The 19,472-nt window shown below is 33.0% G+C and overlaps 4 protein-coding genes across 8 annotated transcripts; 2 read left to right on the top strand and 2 right to left on the bottom strand.

The window, feature by feature from the left end:
• Positions 1-490: 490 nt before the first annotated feature.
• On the top strand, positions 491-10,968 carry LOC103865804 (heat stress transcription factor A-4a). 4 transcript variants are annotated; one of them, XR_004457551.1, is made up of 4 exons: positions 491-920; positions 1,070-1,389; positions 1,476-10,120; positions 10,271-10,953. XR_004457551.1 is itself a non-coding variant. In XM_009143653.3 (2 exons), exon 2 carries the CDS (start codon positions 10,276-10,278, stop codon positions 10,756-10,758), a length of 483 nt encoding a protein of 160 aa, XP_009141901.1. In that variant the 5' UTR covers positions 10,023-10,120; the 3' UTR covers positions 10,759-10,968. The 4 variants fall into 4 exon arrangements, 1 of the variants encoding a protein (XP_009141901.1); XR_004457553.1 differs by having other exon boundaries at positions 491-950; XR_004457552.1 differs by having other exon boundaries at positions 491-964.
• Positions 10,969-11,245: 277 nt separating this feature from the next.
• On the bottom strand, positions 11,246-12,415 carry LOC103865801 (transcription factor SCREAM2). Its single transcript, XM_009143651.3, has 3 exons — positions 12,112-12,415; positions 11,671-11,802; positions 11,246-11,566 (listed from the first exon to the last, which is right to left on the bottom strand). Exons 1-3 carry the CDS (start codon positions 12,187-12,189, stop codon positions 11,354-11,356), a joined length of 423 nt encoding a protein of 140 aa, XP_009141899.1. The 5' UTR covers positions 12,190-12,415; the 3' UTR covers positions 11,246-11,353.
• Positions 12,416-16,838: 4,423 nt separating this feature from the next.
• Positions 16,839-17,867, top strand: LOC103865800 (heat stress transcription factor A-4a). 2 transcript variants are annotated; one of them, XR_004457550.1, is made up of 2 exons: positions 16,839-17,020; positions 17,175-17,867. XR_004457550.1 is itself a non-coding variant. In XM_009143650.3 (2 exons), the coding sequence occupies exon 2, from the start codon at positions 17,180-17,182 to the stop codon at positions 17,660-17,662; it is 483 nt and encodes a 160-aa protein (XP_009141898.2). In that variant the 5' UTR covers positions 16,866-17,020; the 3' UTR covers positions 17,663-17,867. The 2 variants fall into 2 exon arrangements, 1 of the variants encoding a protein (XP_009141898.2); XM_009143650.3 differs by having other exon boundaries at positions 16,866-17,020; positions 17,180-17,867.
• A 248-nt stretch (positions 17,868-18,115) lies between these two features.
• Positions 18,116-19,323, bottom strand: LOC103865797 (transcription factor SCREAM2). Its single transcript, XM_033290213.1, has 3 exons — positions 19,016-19,323; positions 18,575-18,706; positions 18,116-18,470 (listed from the first exon to the last, which is right to left on the bottom strand). The coding sequence occupies exons 1-3, from the start codon at positions 19,091-19,093 to the stop codon at positions 18,258-18,260; spliced, it is 423 nt and encodes a 140-aa protein (XP_033146104.1). The 5' UTR covers positions 19,094-19,323; the 3' UTR covers positions 18,116-18,257.
• Positions 19,324-19,472: the final 149 nt, after the last annotated feature.

Raw genomic sequence — 19,472 nt, 5'->3', positions numbered from 1 at the left:
ATAAATAAAACATAGTTTTTAGTGTTACCAATAAAGAAATATAGTTTTTAGTATTTTCAATAAAGAAACATAGTTGCATGCGAGAAATTTTGTAACATATGTATTTCCTCAAAAGTAACTGTAAAAAATGTTTATAAAAGTTATTTTATAAAAATGAAGTTTATACAATATTATTTTTATAAAATGAGTGTCCGTGCGATATCGCACGGATTCTTTGCCTAGTCTATATAATGAAATAGTAATTTAATTTAGGAAAAAAAGGTTCGTGAGATTTACATAATTTAATTTCAAAAAAATAACATAAACTCTTCAAAATTCCATAGATTCAATATTTCCGACAATACTGAACTTTCCATGACGTTTTCGGTGTTTGGTCCAGAAAAAATTGTGAACAATCCCCAAAAACAAGTCCAGGAACATCCTAGAAAAACTCTAGACGTTTTGGTCCAAGAGTCGTGACAATAGAACAAACAGTACGAAAGAGAGTAAATGATCTGAAATAAATGCACCAAACGCTAAGGTAAGTTTGAAAACGATTTGACAAGCTTGCTCGTTGCCTACATATTGCAACTTTCTGAGAGCTAAAATATGATCTTTTGAGGGTATAGTTTTTTTTTATAATCAATAACAGCATAGTTTGTAGTTGTTAAATTCACTTGATGATACAAATGAATTTACATGACATTCGTTTATACTGTCTTGTAAAGTAAACAAAAAAAATTTACAACACTTTTTTTTGGAACACAAAATTGTTTAGTTTACGTGGAAGAGGAAATATGGCCGACCAATAAAGGCGGATACGGGCTGGTGGATGGGCTTTATTTATTTCGTATAAAATATAAACATAGTCGAGTCGAGTAGCATTACTTTTTATTCTAGCTTGGGCTTGGTTTCAGAGGAAGGAACATCATCTCGAAGAGGTTAGGATCTCGACTTCCATCATACGATACGTTTTCTTTGGATTGTACGTAATATGATTCGAGAATGTTTGCTTATTGGTGATTGATTGTGTTTATATTGCTTATAACTAGAGTTTGTAATTAAAAGGGGTCGTGTGTTTTGGATTTAGGGTTCATTAGAGCTAGAAGGATGGATTGTGACAGTAATAGAGGATTGATCGCTTATTACCGAAGTAGACTGTATGAGACGGTGAATGATCCTTCAAAAGCTTCAATAGTTGCGTGGAGCGAGAGCGGCAAGAGTTTCATCGTTGGGGATGAAGTGGAGTTTAGAAAAGCTGTTCTTCCGAGAGAGTGCCTTGTACACTTGGGCTTTTCACAATCTCATGAGCAATGCGAATACGCATGCCCTTATTTTATGAGAGGTCAGCCTGACCTTAAACCGTCGTCGCAAGACAAGCTCATCAGAAAGATTGAGACCAACAACAAGGTTCATGATTTTATTTTTCGTTTTGTTTTTGCCCAATTTTTCTTTGTTTTGTCTATAGTTTTAAATATGGTGTGTTTTTTAATTAGGGCTTGAATGATGGACGTATTCGCTTTAGCAGCCTTTCGTGCTACAAAGAGATTTGTAGGCTTGCCAAGAAGGAGCGTCCCCCTTCCTCATCAATTCGACGCCCTCCTCCCCTTTTTATCAGAGGTGTGTACGATATGGTGGATGATCCTTCAACTGATTCAGTTGTCTCGTGGGGTGAGAGCGGCAAGAGCTTCATCGTTTGGAATGAAACTGAGTTTCTCAGAGATGTTCTTCCTAATTGCTTACCCTTCGATTACAAAGATATGACATCCCTCACCACCTGGTTGCATGCCATTGGCTATAGTAAAGTTGAAGAATCTGAGCATTGGGAATACACAGCCGATTATTTGGTGAGAGGTCAGCCTCTCCCCCCTAATGATACATCCCCATGCACTCCTGGGGGTCTTATGATTACTCCAGAACTTGCCAGAATCATCGAGAGGTCCTTTGCTTCCCCTAAGGCTCTCAAACAATAAGCTCTCTAGGTTCTGTTCGGTGGAGTTGCTATGCCCTCGTGGTTGTTGTTGTTTTCTTAATCGTATTTTATCGTCCTGTTTGAAAACATTATGTTTGGTCTCTTTTTTCTTTTAATAAAATCTATGACCATTTATATGCATATAGACAAACTTTCATATCATTCTTATCTCTGACAAAATAATGAAAATTAAAGATAAAAATTATATGCATATAAATGGTCATAGATTTTATTACAAACCATGAGACCTTCTAGTTTATAGCGAGAAGCTTATGAGTTTGAATCATACAGGTACAACCTAATTAGTGAAACATATCATCAAATAAGATGAAAAGAAAACATGTAAATGAGCAGATAACAAACTGTTTATTTAATCACACGTATGAGAAAACTAATGTAGTCAAACATAAAGTAACATATCAATTGAAAAAGTATCGTTAACAATTCATCAGATACAGAGAAAACCTAAAGCAATTTGAGAAAAAAGATCCAAAAATTATAATGTTTCTGAGAGAATATGCTTACTAACCACCACCAAGAACATGCATCAAGTAGACATGAGTCACGAAAAAACTCAATAATTTACAAATTTCTAACAAAAGAAACTCATTTTGGTTTACACATGACATACAAACACACACAAAAAAGTATAAAGAGCTTAGAAACCTTGATCCCAAAATTATATTTAGAGATCAACAAAGGGTTTTGAAAAATAGATGTAATGATAGTTGAAAAAGAAACAAACCTTACGAAGATTAAACCTAACGAAGACTAGTGATGAAGAACAAAGTATACATAATGCATCGCTTCCTAGTGAAATTCATGACACATATTCAATGAACTTATTACAGAAAGGGTCAATTAATGACTTGTGTGCATACAATATTTGATCAAATGTTGAAGGTCAACATATGACTTGTGTGGAATGTTTGTGCATATGATGAAGACATGTTGTATGTGTAGTTCAATCCATTTGTTTAATTTGAATTCACATATTTGATTATAGATTCGAATATCTGAAATCCATAGTAATCCATTAGGTTTCAGATAACTCATACAGTTCATTTTAATGATATTCTAGATAATCTTTTTTGAAAACGGATATAATAAATCTAAAACCTAGAAAAATAATTTTAAAACTCATTTTCGATTTTCTGAAACTCTTAGAAAATATTTTATTATTATTCTAATCCTTCAGTGACTTCAAAGGAAGTCAGCTTCTAGCTAGTAAAAGTCTCAGTGACTACAAATGAATCAGACAAGTAAGCTAGTCATGAATCTGATACCGTATTTGACAATAAAAGGATAACTATTATTTGAAAAGAAGATTCACTACTGACTTGAGATAAGTCTCATGAACCAACATATTTGGAAACCATTATTTGAAAAATTCAAGGGTTCAAATACGTATATCCACTGATAAGAAAATATTCTTTATCACTTCATATTATACTCTTTACTTCTCTTGACCACATCATAGTCAGTGGCCAAGATTGAACTTCTCATATTAAACTCTTTGCTTCTCGACAATATGTTGCTTACGCTTTCCCTTTTGCTGCATCTGAAATATCAAAGATAAACGGTAGCTAAAGGTAGATTTAGGAGGAAGAACTCAAATACCACACAAGTATAACAATTTGGAGTCACTTGCTACTATGTGAATAAGTGGTCATACTCTACCAAAGTATATAGTGATCTCAGTCAAGGCAATAATGTGAGATTATACAAATTGAAAAGATTGAGTCAAATTAAATACCTATTTAAGGTTTGTAAATTATTATGTGAATGAATAACTTTACAATCTCTTCAGCTCATTTTTATAGCAGACTCAAAACTTGATTTACTTTTTCCTTTCGAATTGATAGTGGACTTAGTTGAAAATATATGTGTCAAGTAGATTCTGTCCCATACTTTGCAATTTCTTGAATATGGCAGCGGAGGAAAGAGCTGATCTCGACCGTGGTCCTTCAGCTATATCTTCTACACATAGAGTTCGGTTAGTGACATTGTTTTGTGTAAAACGAAATATGAGACTACCAATTAGCATGTTTATAAGGAAGATACAACATCAGTGAAGTCAATAATGATTAATTTGTGTACAGTTTTTCCTTACATGCTGAACATACAATGAAGTCAATGTTAATTTGCAAAGGTATGTTCAACTATTTTTACATTTTGGACTCGGAAAGAATTCATAATACTGAAAAGTTTGTCCACAAAATGTAACCTTACTCATTACATCAAAACAACTAACATGAACATTGTTTTGTCTCTCAGCGTCATTGATGGGCAAATCCATATTGTTTCTGGGCATATGACTGCAATAACTCTTGTATATATGACCCATCTTAACAAAATCTGAAGAAATAAGCAAACTTTTTGATACAAAACTAAATATATATTATATGCATATAAACATTCGTAGATCTTATTACAAACCATGAAACATGTCGTCAAACTAAAACGTCTGTTTATTTGACCACTATCTGTATCAGAAAACTAATGTAGTTAAAAAAACAAATCAAATGAAAAAGTAATATTAACGAAATATTAGGAAAACAATATTGTTTAAGAAAGACAAGATCCACAAATTACAATGTTTCTGTGAGAATATTGCTTACTAACCACCACTAAGAACATATATCGCATAAACATGCATAACGAGGAAACTAAATAATTACTAATTTATAACAAAAGAAACTCATTTTGGTTTATACACGATATACAAGAACGTAAAAATTATAGAGAGCTTAAAAACCCATAACCCTGAAATTATATTTAAAGATCAACAAAGGGTTTTGACAATTAGATGTAGTAGTAGAGTGAGAAAGAAATAAACCTCATGAGGACTAACTGTGAAGGAATAAATGATGCACCACTTCCTAGTGAAATGCATGACAAATATTCAATTATTTTATTTACAAAGAGCACCAACTATGATTTGCGTGCATACAACATGTGATCCAATGTTGAAAGGTCAATGGATGACCTGTGAGCAGTTTTAGTGCAGATTATGAAGGTTATGTAGTATGCGCGTTCAATCCACTTGTTTAATTGATCCAATTGATTTTCCCATGCATTTCATGAGAATCCGACTCAACTGGCTTTGGCAACATTCTCAGCTGCATTTCTCTATCCGCTTCAGTTTCTCCAGAGACTCAAGTTGATTTGGGTTCTGGAGAGTACCAACCACAAGCCCCAACATTAGATGTTCCAGTGTTCTTGTCTTAACCTTCCAAATCAGTATCTCCAAGTCTTCAGCCTTTTGAGCCCTGAGCTCTGTAAACACCAGTTCATCGATCTTCTCGATCTGAAGTTGCCCACAAAACGTCATGAAATGATCACACCAGGTGCAGCAGTCGATGGATCCTCATTTGCCAAAACTTTCTTCATCATACTGAAGTCAAGACTCTATCACACCAATGAAATCAATCACATGAGAGATCAACGCCACTTTTTCCTCTTCCCCCGAGAAAGTGGGTGAGGGATGTTGGTCAGCTGATAAATGCATAAATCAAAGCTAGTTTTTGTTCTCCTCGGCCTCAGTTTTGACAACAGCAAGGATACGTTTCAATGCCAAACGGCCGTCTTTGAATCGCACAGTGATTTTTTCAATCAATTTTTGTGACAAGAGCAAAAAATATTACAACCTAATTAACAAGTGGAGTACCTCAGTGTAGCCGATAACCAGGTTCCGTAGCTTCCAAGTCAAGATCCTTGAGAGTCCAACCGCGATCCTCCATTTTCTTCTTCTTCTCATAATGTTTTCTTCGCCGAGTTTTCTTTCTTTTCCCGTCTGAATCTTTGTTTCTTCCACAAGTCGAGGATGTTTTGTAACTGGACCCATGCCTTTTCTATTTTGGGCTCATTTTATTACATTTAATTTTTAAGTTCATTAATATTTTTAAAAGTATAAAAGTAATAAGTTGTACTTTTTTGTTTAGTTTAATTTTCTAATTTAATAAAATTATTTTCCATTTTTAAAATAACAATTTGTACACTATTTCATTTCTTTTTAATAAGAAAATTTAATAAATTTTAGTTTTGTTGCTTTTATTTATAAGAATTATATCATAAATATATTAATTAAAATTAATGAATTGAATGGTAATCACTTAATTATATTATTTTATCTCACAGAAACTTAAATATATTGAATTTAGAAATTAATTATATATATCATTACATTTAATAATAAACTTAATATATTTTTGCATATTGAACTATCTAATAAAAATTATAAAAATTTATAAAATGTTATATAATAATTTAAAAATTATTAAAATGTCGAAACATCTTGTCAAAATATAATCATCTGTTCTAATTTGATCATGTTACAATAGTATTAATATCTTTTAATAACTTGTAAAAATTAATATTACATTAGTTATAAAGAATAAGCTAATGTTACAATTTTTTAAAAGTAATATTATATTTTTGATATATATATTTGTAAAAATAAAAATTTTGGAAGTATGAAATACAAATAATTTTGCATTTTTTAAATAATATAAATCATTTAGAATAAATCACTTTTTATACACATGACAATTTATATTTTGGTATTTTATGGAAAATTAATTAAATTTTTATGATTACAAACTTGATATTTATCTTAGTATACAATTTTCTTATTAATTAAATTTATTTGATTGATATAATTTCTATATAAAGGTGTAACTAGTAACCAACATAGGAACATTAGAAATGAATAGAAAAAAAATGAGTTGGAATAAAATTTTGGGAATGATGAGGAATGATGATTTCTTATCAAACTTAACAAGGAACAAAATTGCTCTCTAATTCTCTACCGAAAAAAAGAATGAAAAGGAATGAAAGTAAAAATTATTCTTCATGAATGATAATCTTTTTGAGGAATACTAAGGAATGTAGCGTTCCTCTTCAATCCCTTTTTTGCCATTGAGAATTTCATGAAAAATAAAAAAGAAGACACGAGCCCAAAACGATGACCGAAATCATGCATGATATCCGTTACAAAGAGAAATGTACTTGAAGAGCCTTTTTCTAAATCATCGGCAACTAAGTTGTCCGATCTAGAAACATGATAGAAAGAAATCAATGAAAAATCAGAGGAGACTTGAATCAGATGTCTTTCACAATTCCGATGATTTTTTTTTACTAGAGTTTTGCTACCCAGCAAAGATTCAAGAGGAAGAATGTAATATGGTTGGGAGTTCGATTCATGAAATTGAATCTGATCCAGAAGTGAAACAGGTGGTTCGCTAGGCTGATTATATATTCAAGAAGGTGAATGAATCATGTGAATCAAAAATCATCAAACTTGGCAACTTATTATAATCAGATCAGTGGCACAGATGACCAAAAAAAGTAAAGCTGTGAGTATGTTTTTAAATTTGGGGGGGGGGGGGGGGGGGGGGGTGGTCTTACACTAAAATTTCACTTGTATGTAAGGGTTTCATCCTTAGTTTCATCCTTTTTACACTATTTTATCTTTCCAGGTCGCTTAAATGAAAGGAGCGATGTGTACAATTTCGGAGTTGTGCTTCCAGAGATTTTGAGGGGTAAATAAGCTTTGGACTTCAAAAGGCCGGCTGAATTAGTGATATTTTGTAAATAGTATGCATATTCTTACAAAGATATATCATATTAAATAAAATGTTGCAATAGCCACAATGTTTAAAAAAACTTAGAATAAATAACAACTAAAATGTAACAAAAGTAATAAAATAATTATTTTTGGGCAACAAAATAATAAAATAATTTAATAGTTCAAATCTAAAATCAATATTCTCCAGATTTGTATCACTCTAAATCTTTAGCACCTTTTAAAAATTTTTATTTTGAAATAAAACAAGTGTTTTGTTCATTTATAAATTATACCAATTTTTAGTTTAAAAGATGAAAAGTTAATTATTTTTATTAACAAAATTTTGGTTTATATACGAACCGGAGTTTGACCAGTTTAATGGGTCATTGGTTTCCGGGTTTTTGAAGGTTCGATATGGGTTTTTAACCGGTTCAATTTTTAGTTGGGTTTTGACATTAATCCAGTCCGGATTTTTTTGGTTCATGGTTCAACCCCGCCGGCTCGGTCCGGGTTTAAAAACACTGGTTGTAACCCACTGTTGATTCATTTTGTTCTTCAATACATTTTTAATACTACAATCAAATGACGTTTGAGTGCAAATATTCTCCGTTTTAGGTAGGAGTGTTCAATCCGGATATCGGTTCGGTTTCGGTTCAGTTTTTTCGGTTTTTGGTATTTCAGTTAGTAAAATATAACTAACATTATAAATCCATATCTAATTCGGTTCGGTTTTTATACCGTCGGTTTTCGGTTTTATACCAAATACATTGTTATTTAGTTTCAGATCATATTATATGAATTTTAGAGTCATGTTGTCAACGTAGTCATTTATTAAAAAATATATTATATGTTCAAATAAATGAACAAAAAAAAGTAAAAACGCTTATACCATCAAATAAAATAATCAAATTTAGATATAAAATCAAAGCTCTCGAAATTTTGAGAATAAAAATAAGAAAGAAAACAGAAACATGAAAGAAAAGTTTTTTTATTCTTCCATATTTAGTGTTCATTAAAGTCATACTTCTTCGATTGAACACGAAACTCTGTTCGTTTATTGATAAGAAAAAAATTGTGAAGAATTTCCTCTAAGTGTTATTCATCAAATTTATAACCTTTACATTAATTTATTCAATACTAAGAAAATAAGATACCTCAATTGCAATTTATTGTAATTTAATTATAGTTTAAATATTTTAAAAATTAGGGTTTTTTATTACTATAAAAATATGGTAATAGTTATTAACAAAACATTAACTTATATAACAAATAGATTTTCATGTGCTGTTATAAAATAAATATATATTTACATGTTTCTATTTTTAATCGTTTTGTTCGGTTTGTTCGGTTTATTCGGTTTATTCGGTTTAATCGGTTATATACCAAACTATATCCAAATCCTACGGTTTTTATAAAATTATATCCATTCGGTTTGTATGATATATACCAAAACGAAACCATATTATCTATTTCAGTTTGGTTCGGTACGGTTCCGTTTTAACATATTAAACAGTCCTAGTTTTAGGTGAATAATTAGTTTTAATCAATATGTATCTATTCGGTTTGAGAACGCGTGTAGTTTCTTGCTTTTTCAATTGAACTTCGTCCCGTCTTGTTGTCTTATCCACTTAGTGACCGCAACACACAACTCGAGACTTCTCGTCGCAGAGAGATTTTTAGTAGGAGTTTTTTGTTGTTGTATTTTAATAGATTTAAAAATCCAAACAAAATCTAATGTTATAGGTTTTATGATTTTTAAATCTGTATTAAAATCATGTATTATTGGTTTAATGATTCATTAATTCTATTTCAAAATACATATACAGATATACTTAACATAATAAATGTCAAAATATATAAACTTAACATATAAATTAGTTTGATTTGAATATTTTGGATAGATAATCAATAGATATTTTAAATATTTTTTGTGTTTTTAATAACTTATTATTTATGTTTTCAAAAAATTAAATCAAACATAAAATTATATATATATACCAAATGTATCTTATATATTTTGGATGTTTTTTTAGATATTTACTTTTGACTTTTTCCGAGTATTTTAGACAACTTAAAAGTATGTTATATATTTTGAGGTTTTTTTACCATACATTAAATCTAAATATAATTAATATATTTAGGTATATAAATCTATTTCGGATACCCAAAATACTTTGGTTCGGATCAGATTTGGTTTTAGTTTTTATTTTTTGGAAACCAAAATTTTAAAAAATATCCAATCAATTTCGGTTCAGATTGGATACTACTTATGGGGTTCGGTTGTTCGGATTCGAGTTTTTTGCCGAGCCCCTCCAGTAGCGTAAACAACTTTGGCGTAAACGTGAGATTCCTTCGTCAAAATTATCTATCAAGTTATATGTTATCAATAGTTTTTAAATTCAGTTTAGGGTGCTATAAATTAAATAACAAAACATTGTTTAGTAACGTGGAAAAGGAAAGAGATAGGCCGACCAAATACGGGCCGGTGGATGGGCGGGCCTTATCTGTTTCGTATAAAACAAGCCTAGTCGAGTCTTTGTTTCTAGCTTAGGGTTTGGTTTCAGAGGAAGGAAGGAAGGAACGAAGATCAACTCGAAGAGGTTAGGATCTCAACTTTCATCATACGATACGTCTTCTTTGGATTTTCGAATGTTTATTTATTGGTGATTGATTGATTGTGTTTATATTGCTTAATAACTAAAGTAGGAGTTTATAATTAATTGGGGTCGTGTGTGTGTTTTGGATCTAAGGTTAGATGGATCGTGACAGTAATGATGATGGACGTATTCCTTTTAGGAGCCTTTCTTGCTACCAAGAGATTTGTAGGCTTGCTGATAAGGATTGTCACTTCTCATCAATTCCAAGATATCCGCTTTTCGTGAGAGACGTGTATGATATGGTGGATGATCCTTCAACTGATTCAGTTGTCTCGTGGAGTGATAGTGGTAAGAGCTTCATCATTTGGAAGGAATCTGAGTTCCTAGGAGATGTTTTTCCTAGGTGCTTTTCCTGCGATTACAAAGATATGACATCCCTCACCGCCTGGTTTAATGCCATGGGATATAGTAAAGTTGAAGAATCTGTGCATTGGGAATACACAGGCAATTATTTGGTGAGAGGCCAGCCTCCCCACCCTACAGATACATTCTCACGTACTCCTGGGGGTATTATGATTTCTCCAGAAGAGGCCAAAATCATGGAGAGGTTCTTTGCTTCTACGAAGGCTCGCAAACAATAAGCTCTGTCTGTTTCGGTGGAGTTGCTTTGCTCTCGTGGTTGTTGTTGTTTTCTTAATCTTATTTTATCGTCCTGTTTGAAAACATTATGTTCGGTCTCTCTCTCTTTTCTTTTCTTAAATTATGGTTTGTAAGATAAGATGGTTGATGTTTTTTTTTTTTTTTTTTGCATTTTAATAAGATAGATCATTATGATCTTTTGGTTCTGTTGACACAAAATACCTGAACTGAAAGCTTCTCTCTGTTTTCTAGACTTCATCTATTTTATCGTGTGCTTAAAGAAAAACGTTGTGCTTACATGGGGATTAACTGGCAAATCGGTTGTTTAGAATATATCCGATCATTAGGCTCGTTCAGAAACGTTGACAACTCATGTTTATATTTTGTATACATATCTGTCTACTATGATTTATAAACTTTCAGCAGCAGTGACACAAGCTTTATCAATATATATGTAAGTGAAACCAGATAATATTTCATTAAAACATATGATGAAACTATCTCAAAGTGAGCTCATTTGTATTGAGTAAATCATACAAACACTATCCGAAACATATATAAATAGGCACAATAAATAACTGTAATTACGATATATCATTAATGTATACAGATATGTTTGTATGATGATTTGTTAATTACCTTGACTCCCATGGCATGCAAGCTAAAGGAGTCGGTACATGAAACCCTAGCTTCGAGAACGTCAAGCCCCATATCCTCAAAGGCTTCTAATACCGAAACAAGCATGCCTGGCTGATTCTCCCCTGAGAAAACTTTTATCATAAAACCCTTTTCTAGGGTTTCGACTTTTACCTATAAATAAATTGACCATTCAAAACCTCGTAGTGAATTTCTCATATCACTTGCACACTTATGTATATAACGGTTCCAAAGTATATATTTGTGATTGTTTATACCATTGGTGTGGTGGGATCCGTGGGCTCGCTTGAAGATTGCTCTGCGGCAGTGTCCTCCTTGAATCTTTCGACTTTTTTCTTAAGGTTTTGGATATATTTCGATGCATCCATTATAATCGATGTTTCGTTTTGCTGTCATCAAAAACATGTGTGGACGGACATATATTAATAGCATATAAATCATCCCAAAAAATATTATTAGAGGTTTAGCAGTAAAAAAGAGAGAGAAAAAAAAACAGTCTTCAATCCATACGATCATGACTACCCCCCATATATCTCGTAATTTTATGTTCTTTTATATACACTTAGAAGAGGATAAAGTGATCACCCAAAAACATAAAAGCATACAAGAATAGTAGATCCATTTTGGATTCAAATACCCAAATGGTAGAAAATGATTGCTTTTATAATAAAAAGGAAGAAGAGGTTGAATATAATTACAGCATGAGAATTAGTGGCTGAACGAAGCAGTTGAAACTTCTCTTGTAAAGAACCTCTATTTCGTTCCCACGAAACCATTCTTATATTTATAAGCTTCCCTTCCGATAGAGCTTTCTTGATTTATTTGTATTATCTAATGTTTAGAGGAACTATGTGTGTATCTGCAATATATATATGATCAGGAGGAAGCAGAGCAATATATATATGATCAGGAGGAAGCAGAGAACTTAGACTAAATTGTTTATAGGATCCTCTCCCCTCTCACATGTCTGCATTAGTCTCTCTTGATCGCTACAAAATATTACATATACGGACAACTCCGATTTGTATCTCGTGAATTACTTCCTTGCCTCTATGTCCTAATATACGAAATTCTATTTAATATTCGACCCTGTTTTTTTTTCTTATGCATTTCGTATATTGATTAAGTTAAAATATTCATATGATCATTTACATACGTACAAATACAAATATACGTGTCCATACCTTTACCTACCAATACTAATATTGTAAACTAATTACTATGTTTTTATTGACTGTAATTTCTCGCTGTACAAATACGTTATCTTAGCACCATAAAAAGTTTTACATTATTTATGTCTTTTTTCCTCTTTGTTTCGATACTATTCTAACGCGTCCAAGCAAAATCACGATAATTGACTACAACTATAGACAGCTTTGAACTTTTGGAAATGGATAAAGATATATAATGGGAAAACTCCATATTTATACTTAATGATACGATATCGATATACTATTCCAATCGCTGTAGTAAATAATAATATAAAATGGACTTTGTCAGGTATATATCTATTATTGCTGGTCATTAGCTATAAGTTATAAATCAAAGAAATTGCAGTCATTCATTTCTTTTTGAACATCATATATTGATCTATCTAGAATAAATTTCGTAAGTATCAAAAAGACATCACCACATCTCTTTTGGATCCAGTTTCTAGTCAATAAACGAATTATAGTATGCAAGTGCCATTTACATCTAATTCGTTATGATCATTGCAACAAGAAGAAAACCATTTGAACTTGGATGGACTAGATCCGCGGTATATATATTTATGCAGTACTTGGATAATGTTAATATGATACTTGAAGAGAGAATGATAGTTATAAAAAAAAAAAAGAGGATAAAGGAAATGATACGAGCTCGTGAATTCGTGATATATGGGAGAGGAACTAATATTGTGCAATAATTTTTTAAAGAATAAGTTAAAGCTTGGGAGCATCGAGAATGAAAGCAAACAAAAGAATGTTAGTTGTGATTTTGGAATGCCTCCAAACACTCCTCACGAGGATCTTTATGAACACAAACCCACTGATATATGATCCTGATCTCTCTTCCCCTATATCGCTCTCTTTGTTTCTTTCTCTCTCGAGAAATATATATGCGTAACGTATACATTGATCTGTGTACGTATATGGATGACTATACTCTACGTTTATATGTATGTAGTTGTGCATCACATTTTTGAACAAACACCAATGTAAAGTCACGTCTCTCAAAACACTTATCATATATATATATATATAGTTTGATGCCCAACAATTTGCCTTAAGCATGTAAAGAATGATTTGATGGATCAGTTTCAAATTAAATCTCATCTATATATGTATGTTAGATCAATATGCTCCACCCACTAAAGTAAATATACGAAGTTGTACATGTTAGAGTTTATAAATACATGTAAGTATATAAGTTTGGATAAATTAGTATTGATATATGATGCAGAAGATTGTCTATGTAAGAGACGGACAAACAAACGTACCCACCAATTCACATGTGTGCCACTTAATCATCACAACAAAACAACATTCTACACACAAGTCCCGTTGCTTCATCAAACCCTTTCTGTCTCACGTCCGTAGCTTAATTCGTTTAGACATCTTTATACACTCTATGTTTCTTTTCTTAAATTTAGAGTTTGGTTCTGGCGAGGTATACTAGCAGGTCGTGAAGTGATAAGGAAGGGAATGGGTTGGAACGTGGGAAACGGAGAGTCCATAAAGGTCTGGGGGGAGACATGGCTCTCATCGGATACTCAGCTTGCTCCAATGCGACCGCCTACTCTTCAAAATCAACAGCTCCGAGTAAAGGACCTTATGCTCCCCAACTCAACGAATTGGAATGTCGAAGAAATAAGGCTCCAACTCCCCCTCTACGAGGCACACATTAGGAAGCTGGTACCAAGCGCAGAGATGCTAGATGATGAAATAGTTTGGCTACCTGAAAAGTCGGGTCAGTACTCAACAAGATCAGGTTATGCTTTGGCTAAGGTTCATAATGGTAATCAGCAGGATCCGTTTAACTGGAAACGATATGTGTGGAATGTCGAATGCTCTCCTAATCTGAGACAATTCCTTTGGAAAGTGAAGAATGAGGCTCTTGCAGTAGGTGAAAACTTGATAAGAAGAGGAATTCAAGTTGATGGAAAGTGCAAGAGATGTGGTGAAACAGAGACCATCTTCCATGTGATGTTCTCTTGCCCCACGGCTAGGAAAGTTTGGGACCAAGTACCAGCAATGGCCATTCCCACAGTGAGCTCCTGCAACTCTATGGAGGATCTACTCAAACTTGGTTCTCGGATGATAAATTTACCTCCATCAGGCCTTACTATTCCCTTATACCCGTGGATATTCTGGGTCTTGTGGACTAGTAGGAATCAATTGATGTTCGAAGATAAGTCTTTCTCGGAAACAGAGATGGTGTTGAAAGCAATCAAAGCAGCAAAGGAGTGGCAGGAGTCATTACCACAACGCAAACAACGCTCTGCTTCATCTAAAGACTGTCACACCTCGAACCCTCTCTCCCAGGTGCCGACAAATCTCCACATTGTGTATTCTGATGCGGCTTGGAACAGCTCTACAGGCGCAGGAGGCTTGAGCTGGATCGGCACAGATGCAGTGGGATCAGACCAGTTCCAAGGAACGGATACTCGACGTTATATAGCTTCAGCTTTGGTAGCAGAAGCATTGGCGTTAAAAGCAGGCCTCTCGTAGGCCGTCTCTTCAGGCATTAAAGATGTGATCTGTGTTTCAGATTCTAAGTGCGTTATTGATTTGATCACAGGTAACAAGACTGTGGTGGCTCTCCTAGGGATGCTCCATGACATAAGCGTGTTGAGCCAGTCCCTCTCATCTATCTCCTTTTGTTTTATTCCTAGGACATGTAATGAACCAGCGGATAGACTGGCCAAGAACTCTCTGTTTCAGTTCTCTAACCATCTCCTTGAGATGGCAAACTCTGTTATTGCTTAAGTTTTTATGAAAAGGAAGGTTTGACCAAAAAAAAAAAATTAGAGTTTGGTTCAAAGTCCATTCTTTTTCTCCAACTCTCGTCCACTCCGAGATCCTCTTTGGTTAGATATATTGTTGGAGCTATGTACTTATGAATTAAAATCAAATCGTACGTATTAGGAAAAATGATCATTGGTTTATTTTCTTACGTATTAGGAAAAAATGACATATATGACATATTGAGTACTTAACTCTACGATTTGATTTTAATTCATAAGTACATATCTCCAACTGATCAAATGATCAAATGTTAAATACTATCATTGGAAAAACGATCATTGGTTTATTTTCTAGAGTAGTTCCACTTGAAAAACGATCATTGGTTTATTTTCCTACGTATTAGGAAAAATGATTCTGACTGCTTGAAAATTTACACGTCCGACTTATGAACCACCATTATGAAACACTAGTTATTATTATCAGCTCAAGATTGAAATTTTATGAAGACCACGCCCTTTATAGACGCCGTTACTTCACAAGTGATTCATGTTATTGTTATGTCGTTAACTTCACTTGATCTGTATGCTAAGAGTACTAGTTATACATTTTTTTTTTATGTTTTTGCTAAAAACTATTAATTTATTTCCTTTTCTTGTTTAACATCTTGATTAATAGACTGTTTATTACATTAGTTTTGCTAATCTTTTTTTCTTTTCCAGGTAAACAGTTGATACCTAGTCTCAATTCAATCAGGTGACAAAAATAATCATGACATTACAGTACACATATTTATCTCTTGCTGTTTATTCTTCATATTATCTAGTCAATGTTTTACTAACCTCAAATATCCTAGATTTATAGAATGATCCATACCAAACTTCAAAGAGAAGTTTAGACAATAGATGGATCTTTTTTTAGATATTCAAATAAAGTTTAAAACATGGTTTATATTCGCGTGGTAGGTTTAGTATCATGGAGTTGCTTCGAGTCCCAATACATCAATGTTAATGACGACTTATTAATTAAACTCCAAGATATAATATATTGGATGGATCATACGTGGGAGAGTTACTCGCACCACTTACAAGCTTGTCTGTCATAATATTATGTGCTCTTGAAATATGTCTGATCCGGAAGTTAGGGAATAAAGTCTTACTGCATCTAAATTTTTTATATAATTTTTGTTATATTTTTTTGGTTTTTACATTTTTAATTTATACATATATAATGTTGATGTTAAAAATACATCAAACTCATATATTTACAACAAAAAAATTAAAATGCTAATTTTGAAAATTTAAGTTACTAATTTTTAGATAATATTATAAAATTTTGATTTTTGATTTTTAATGGTAAAGCCCATCAACTATGTTTAATTAATGTAGAAACCCCTAAACTAAAGATTTACTGATAATAGGGGGGTTTTTACCCAAAACAAATATAGTTGAGGGGTTTTAATGTTAAAAATCTATAAATTAAATAACAAAACATTGTTTAGTAACGTGGAAAAGGAAAGAGATAGGCCGACCAAATACGGGCCGGTGGATGGGCGGGCCTTATCTGTTTCGTATAAAACAAGCCTAGGCGAGTCTTTGTTTCTAGCTTAGGGTTTGGTTTCAGAGGAAGGAAAGAACGAAGGAACGAAGAACAAATCGAAGAGGTTAGGATCTCAACTTTCATCATACGATACGTCTTCTTTGGAATTGCGAATGTTTATTTATCTATTGGTGATTGATTGATTGTGTTTATATTGCTTAATAACTAAAGTAGGAGTTTATAATTAATTGGGGTCGTGTGTGTGTTTTGGATCTAAGGTTAGATGGATCGTGACAGTAATGATGATGGACGTATTCCTTTTAGGAGCCTTTCTTGCTACCAAGAGATTTGTAGGCTTGCTGATAAGGATTGTCACTTCTCATCAATTCCAAGATATCCGCTTTTCGTGAGAGACGTGTATGATATGGTGGATGATCCTTCAACTGATTCAGTTGTCTCGTGGAGTGATAGTGGCAAGAGCTTCATCATTTGGAAGGAATCTGAGTTCCTAGGAGATGTTTTTCCTAGGTGCTTTTCCTGCGATTACAAAGATATGACATCCCTCACCGCCTGGTTTAATGCCATGGGATATAGTAAAGTTGAAGAATCTGTGCATTGGGAATACACAGGCAATTATTTGGTGAGAGGCCAGCCTCCCCACCCTACAGATACATTCTCACGTACTCCTGGGGGTATTATGATTTCTCCAGAAGAGGCCAAAATCATGGAGAGGTTCTTTGCTTCTACGAAGGCTCGCAAACAATAAGCTCTGTCTGTTTCGGTGGAGTTGCTTTGCTCTCGTGGTTGTTGTTGTTTTCTTAATCTTATTTTATCGTCCTGTTTGAAAACATTATGTTCGGTCTCTCTCTCTTTTCTTTTCTTAAATTATGGTTTGTAAGATAAGATGGTTGATGTTTTTTTTTTTTTTTTTTGCATTTTAATAAGATAGATCATTATGATCTTTTGGTTCTGTTGACACAAAATACCTGAACTGAAAGCTTCTCTCTGTTTTCTAGACTTCATCTATTTTATCGTGTGCTTAAAGAAAAACGTTGTGCTTACATGGGGATTAACTGGCAAATCGGTTGTTTAGAATATATCCGATCATTAGGCTCGTTCAGAAACGTTGACAACTCATGTTTATATTTTGTATACATATCTGTCTACTATGATTTATAAACTTTCAGCAGCAGTGACACAAGCTTTATCAATATATATGTAAGTGAAACCAGATAATATTTCATTAAAACATATGATGAAACTATCTCAAAGTGAGCTCATTTGTATTGAGTAAATCATACAAACACTATCCGAAACATATATAAATAGGCACAATAAATAACTGTAATTACGATATATCATTAATGTATACAGATATGTTTGTATGATGATTTGTTAATTACCTTGACTCCCATGGCATGCAAGCTAAAGGAGTCGGTACATGAAACCCTAGCTTCGAGAACGTCAAGCCCCATATCCTCAAAGGCTTCTAATACCGAAACAAGCATGCCTGGCTGATTCTCCCCTGAGAAAACTTTTATCATAAAACCCTTTTCTAGGGTTTCGACTTTTACCTATAAATAAATTGACCATTCAAAACCTCGTAGTGAATTTCTCATATCACTTGCACACTTATGTATATAACGGTTCCAAAGTATATATTTGTGATTGTTTATACCATTGGTGTGGTGGGATCCGTGGGCTCGCTTGAAGATTGCTCTGCGGCAGTGTCCTCCTTGAATCTTTCGACTTTTTTCTTAAGGTTTTGGATATATTTCGATGCATCCATTATAATCGATGTTTCGTTTTGCTGTCATCAAAAACATGTGTGGACGGACATATATTAATAGCATATAAATCATCCCAAAAAATATTATTAGAGGTTTAGCAGTAAAAAAGAGAGAGAAAAAAAAACAGTCTTCAATCCATACGATCATGACTACCCCCCATATATCTCGTAATTTTATGTTCTTTTATATACACTTAGAAGAGGATAAAGTGATCACCCAAAAACATAAAAGCATACAAGAATAGTAGATCCATTTTGGATTCAAATACCCAAATGGTAGAAAATGATTGCTTTTATAATAAAAAGGAAGAAGAGGTTGAATATAATTACAGCATGAGAATTAGTGGCTGAACGAAGCAGTTGAAACTTCTCTTGTAAAGAACCTCTATTTCGTTCCCACGAAACCATTCTTATATTTATAAGCTTCCCTTCCGATAGAGCTTTCTTGATTTATTTGTATTATCTAATGTTTAGAGGAACTATGTGTGTATCTGCAATATATATATGATCAGGAGGAAGCAGAGCAATATATATATGATCAGGAGGAAGCAGAGAACTTAGACTAAATTGTTTATAGGATCCTCTCCCCTCTCACATGTCTGCATTAGTCTCTCTTGATCGCTACAAAATATTACATATACGGACAACTCCGATTTGTATCTCGTGAATTACTTCCTTGCCTCTATGTCCTAATATACGAAATTCTATTTAATATTCGACCCTGTTTTTTTTCTTATGCATTTCGTATATTGATTAAGTTAAAATATTCATATGATCATTTACATAC

Source organism: Brassica rapa, chromosome A04, assembly GCF_000309985.2.
Source record: "Brassica rapa cultivar Chiifu-401-42 chromosome A04, CAAS_Brap_v3.01, whole genome shotgun sequence".
Classification (NCBI taxonomy): domain Eukaryota; kingdom Viridiplantae; phylum Streptophyta; class Magnoliopsida; order Brassicales; family Brassicaceae; genus Brassica; species Brassica rapa.
The sequence above is the reverse complement of the archived record's forward strand: the minus strand, read 5'-3'. Positions and strand labels throughout refer to the sequence as shown.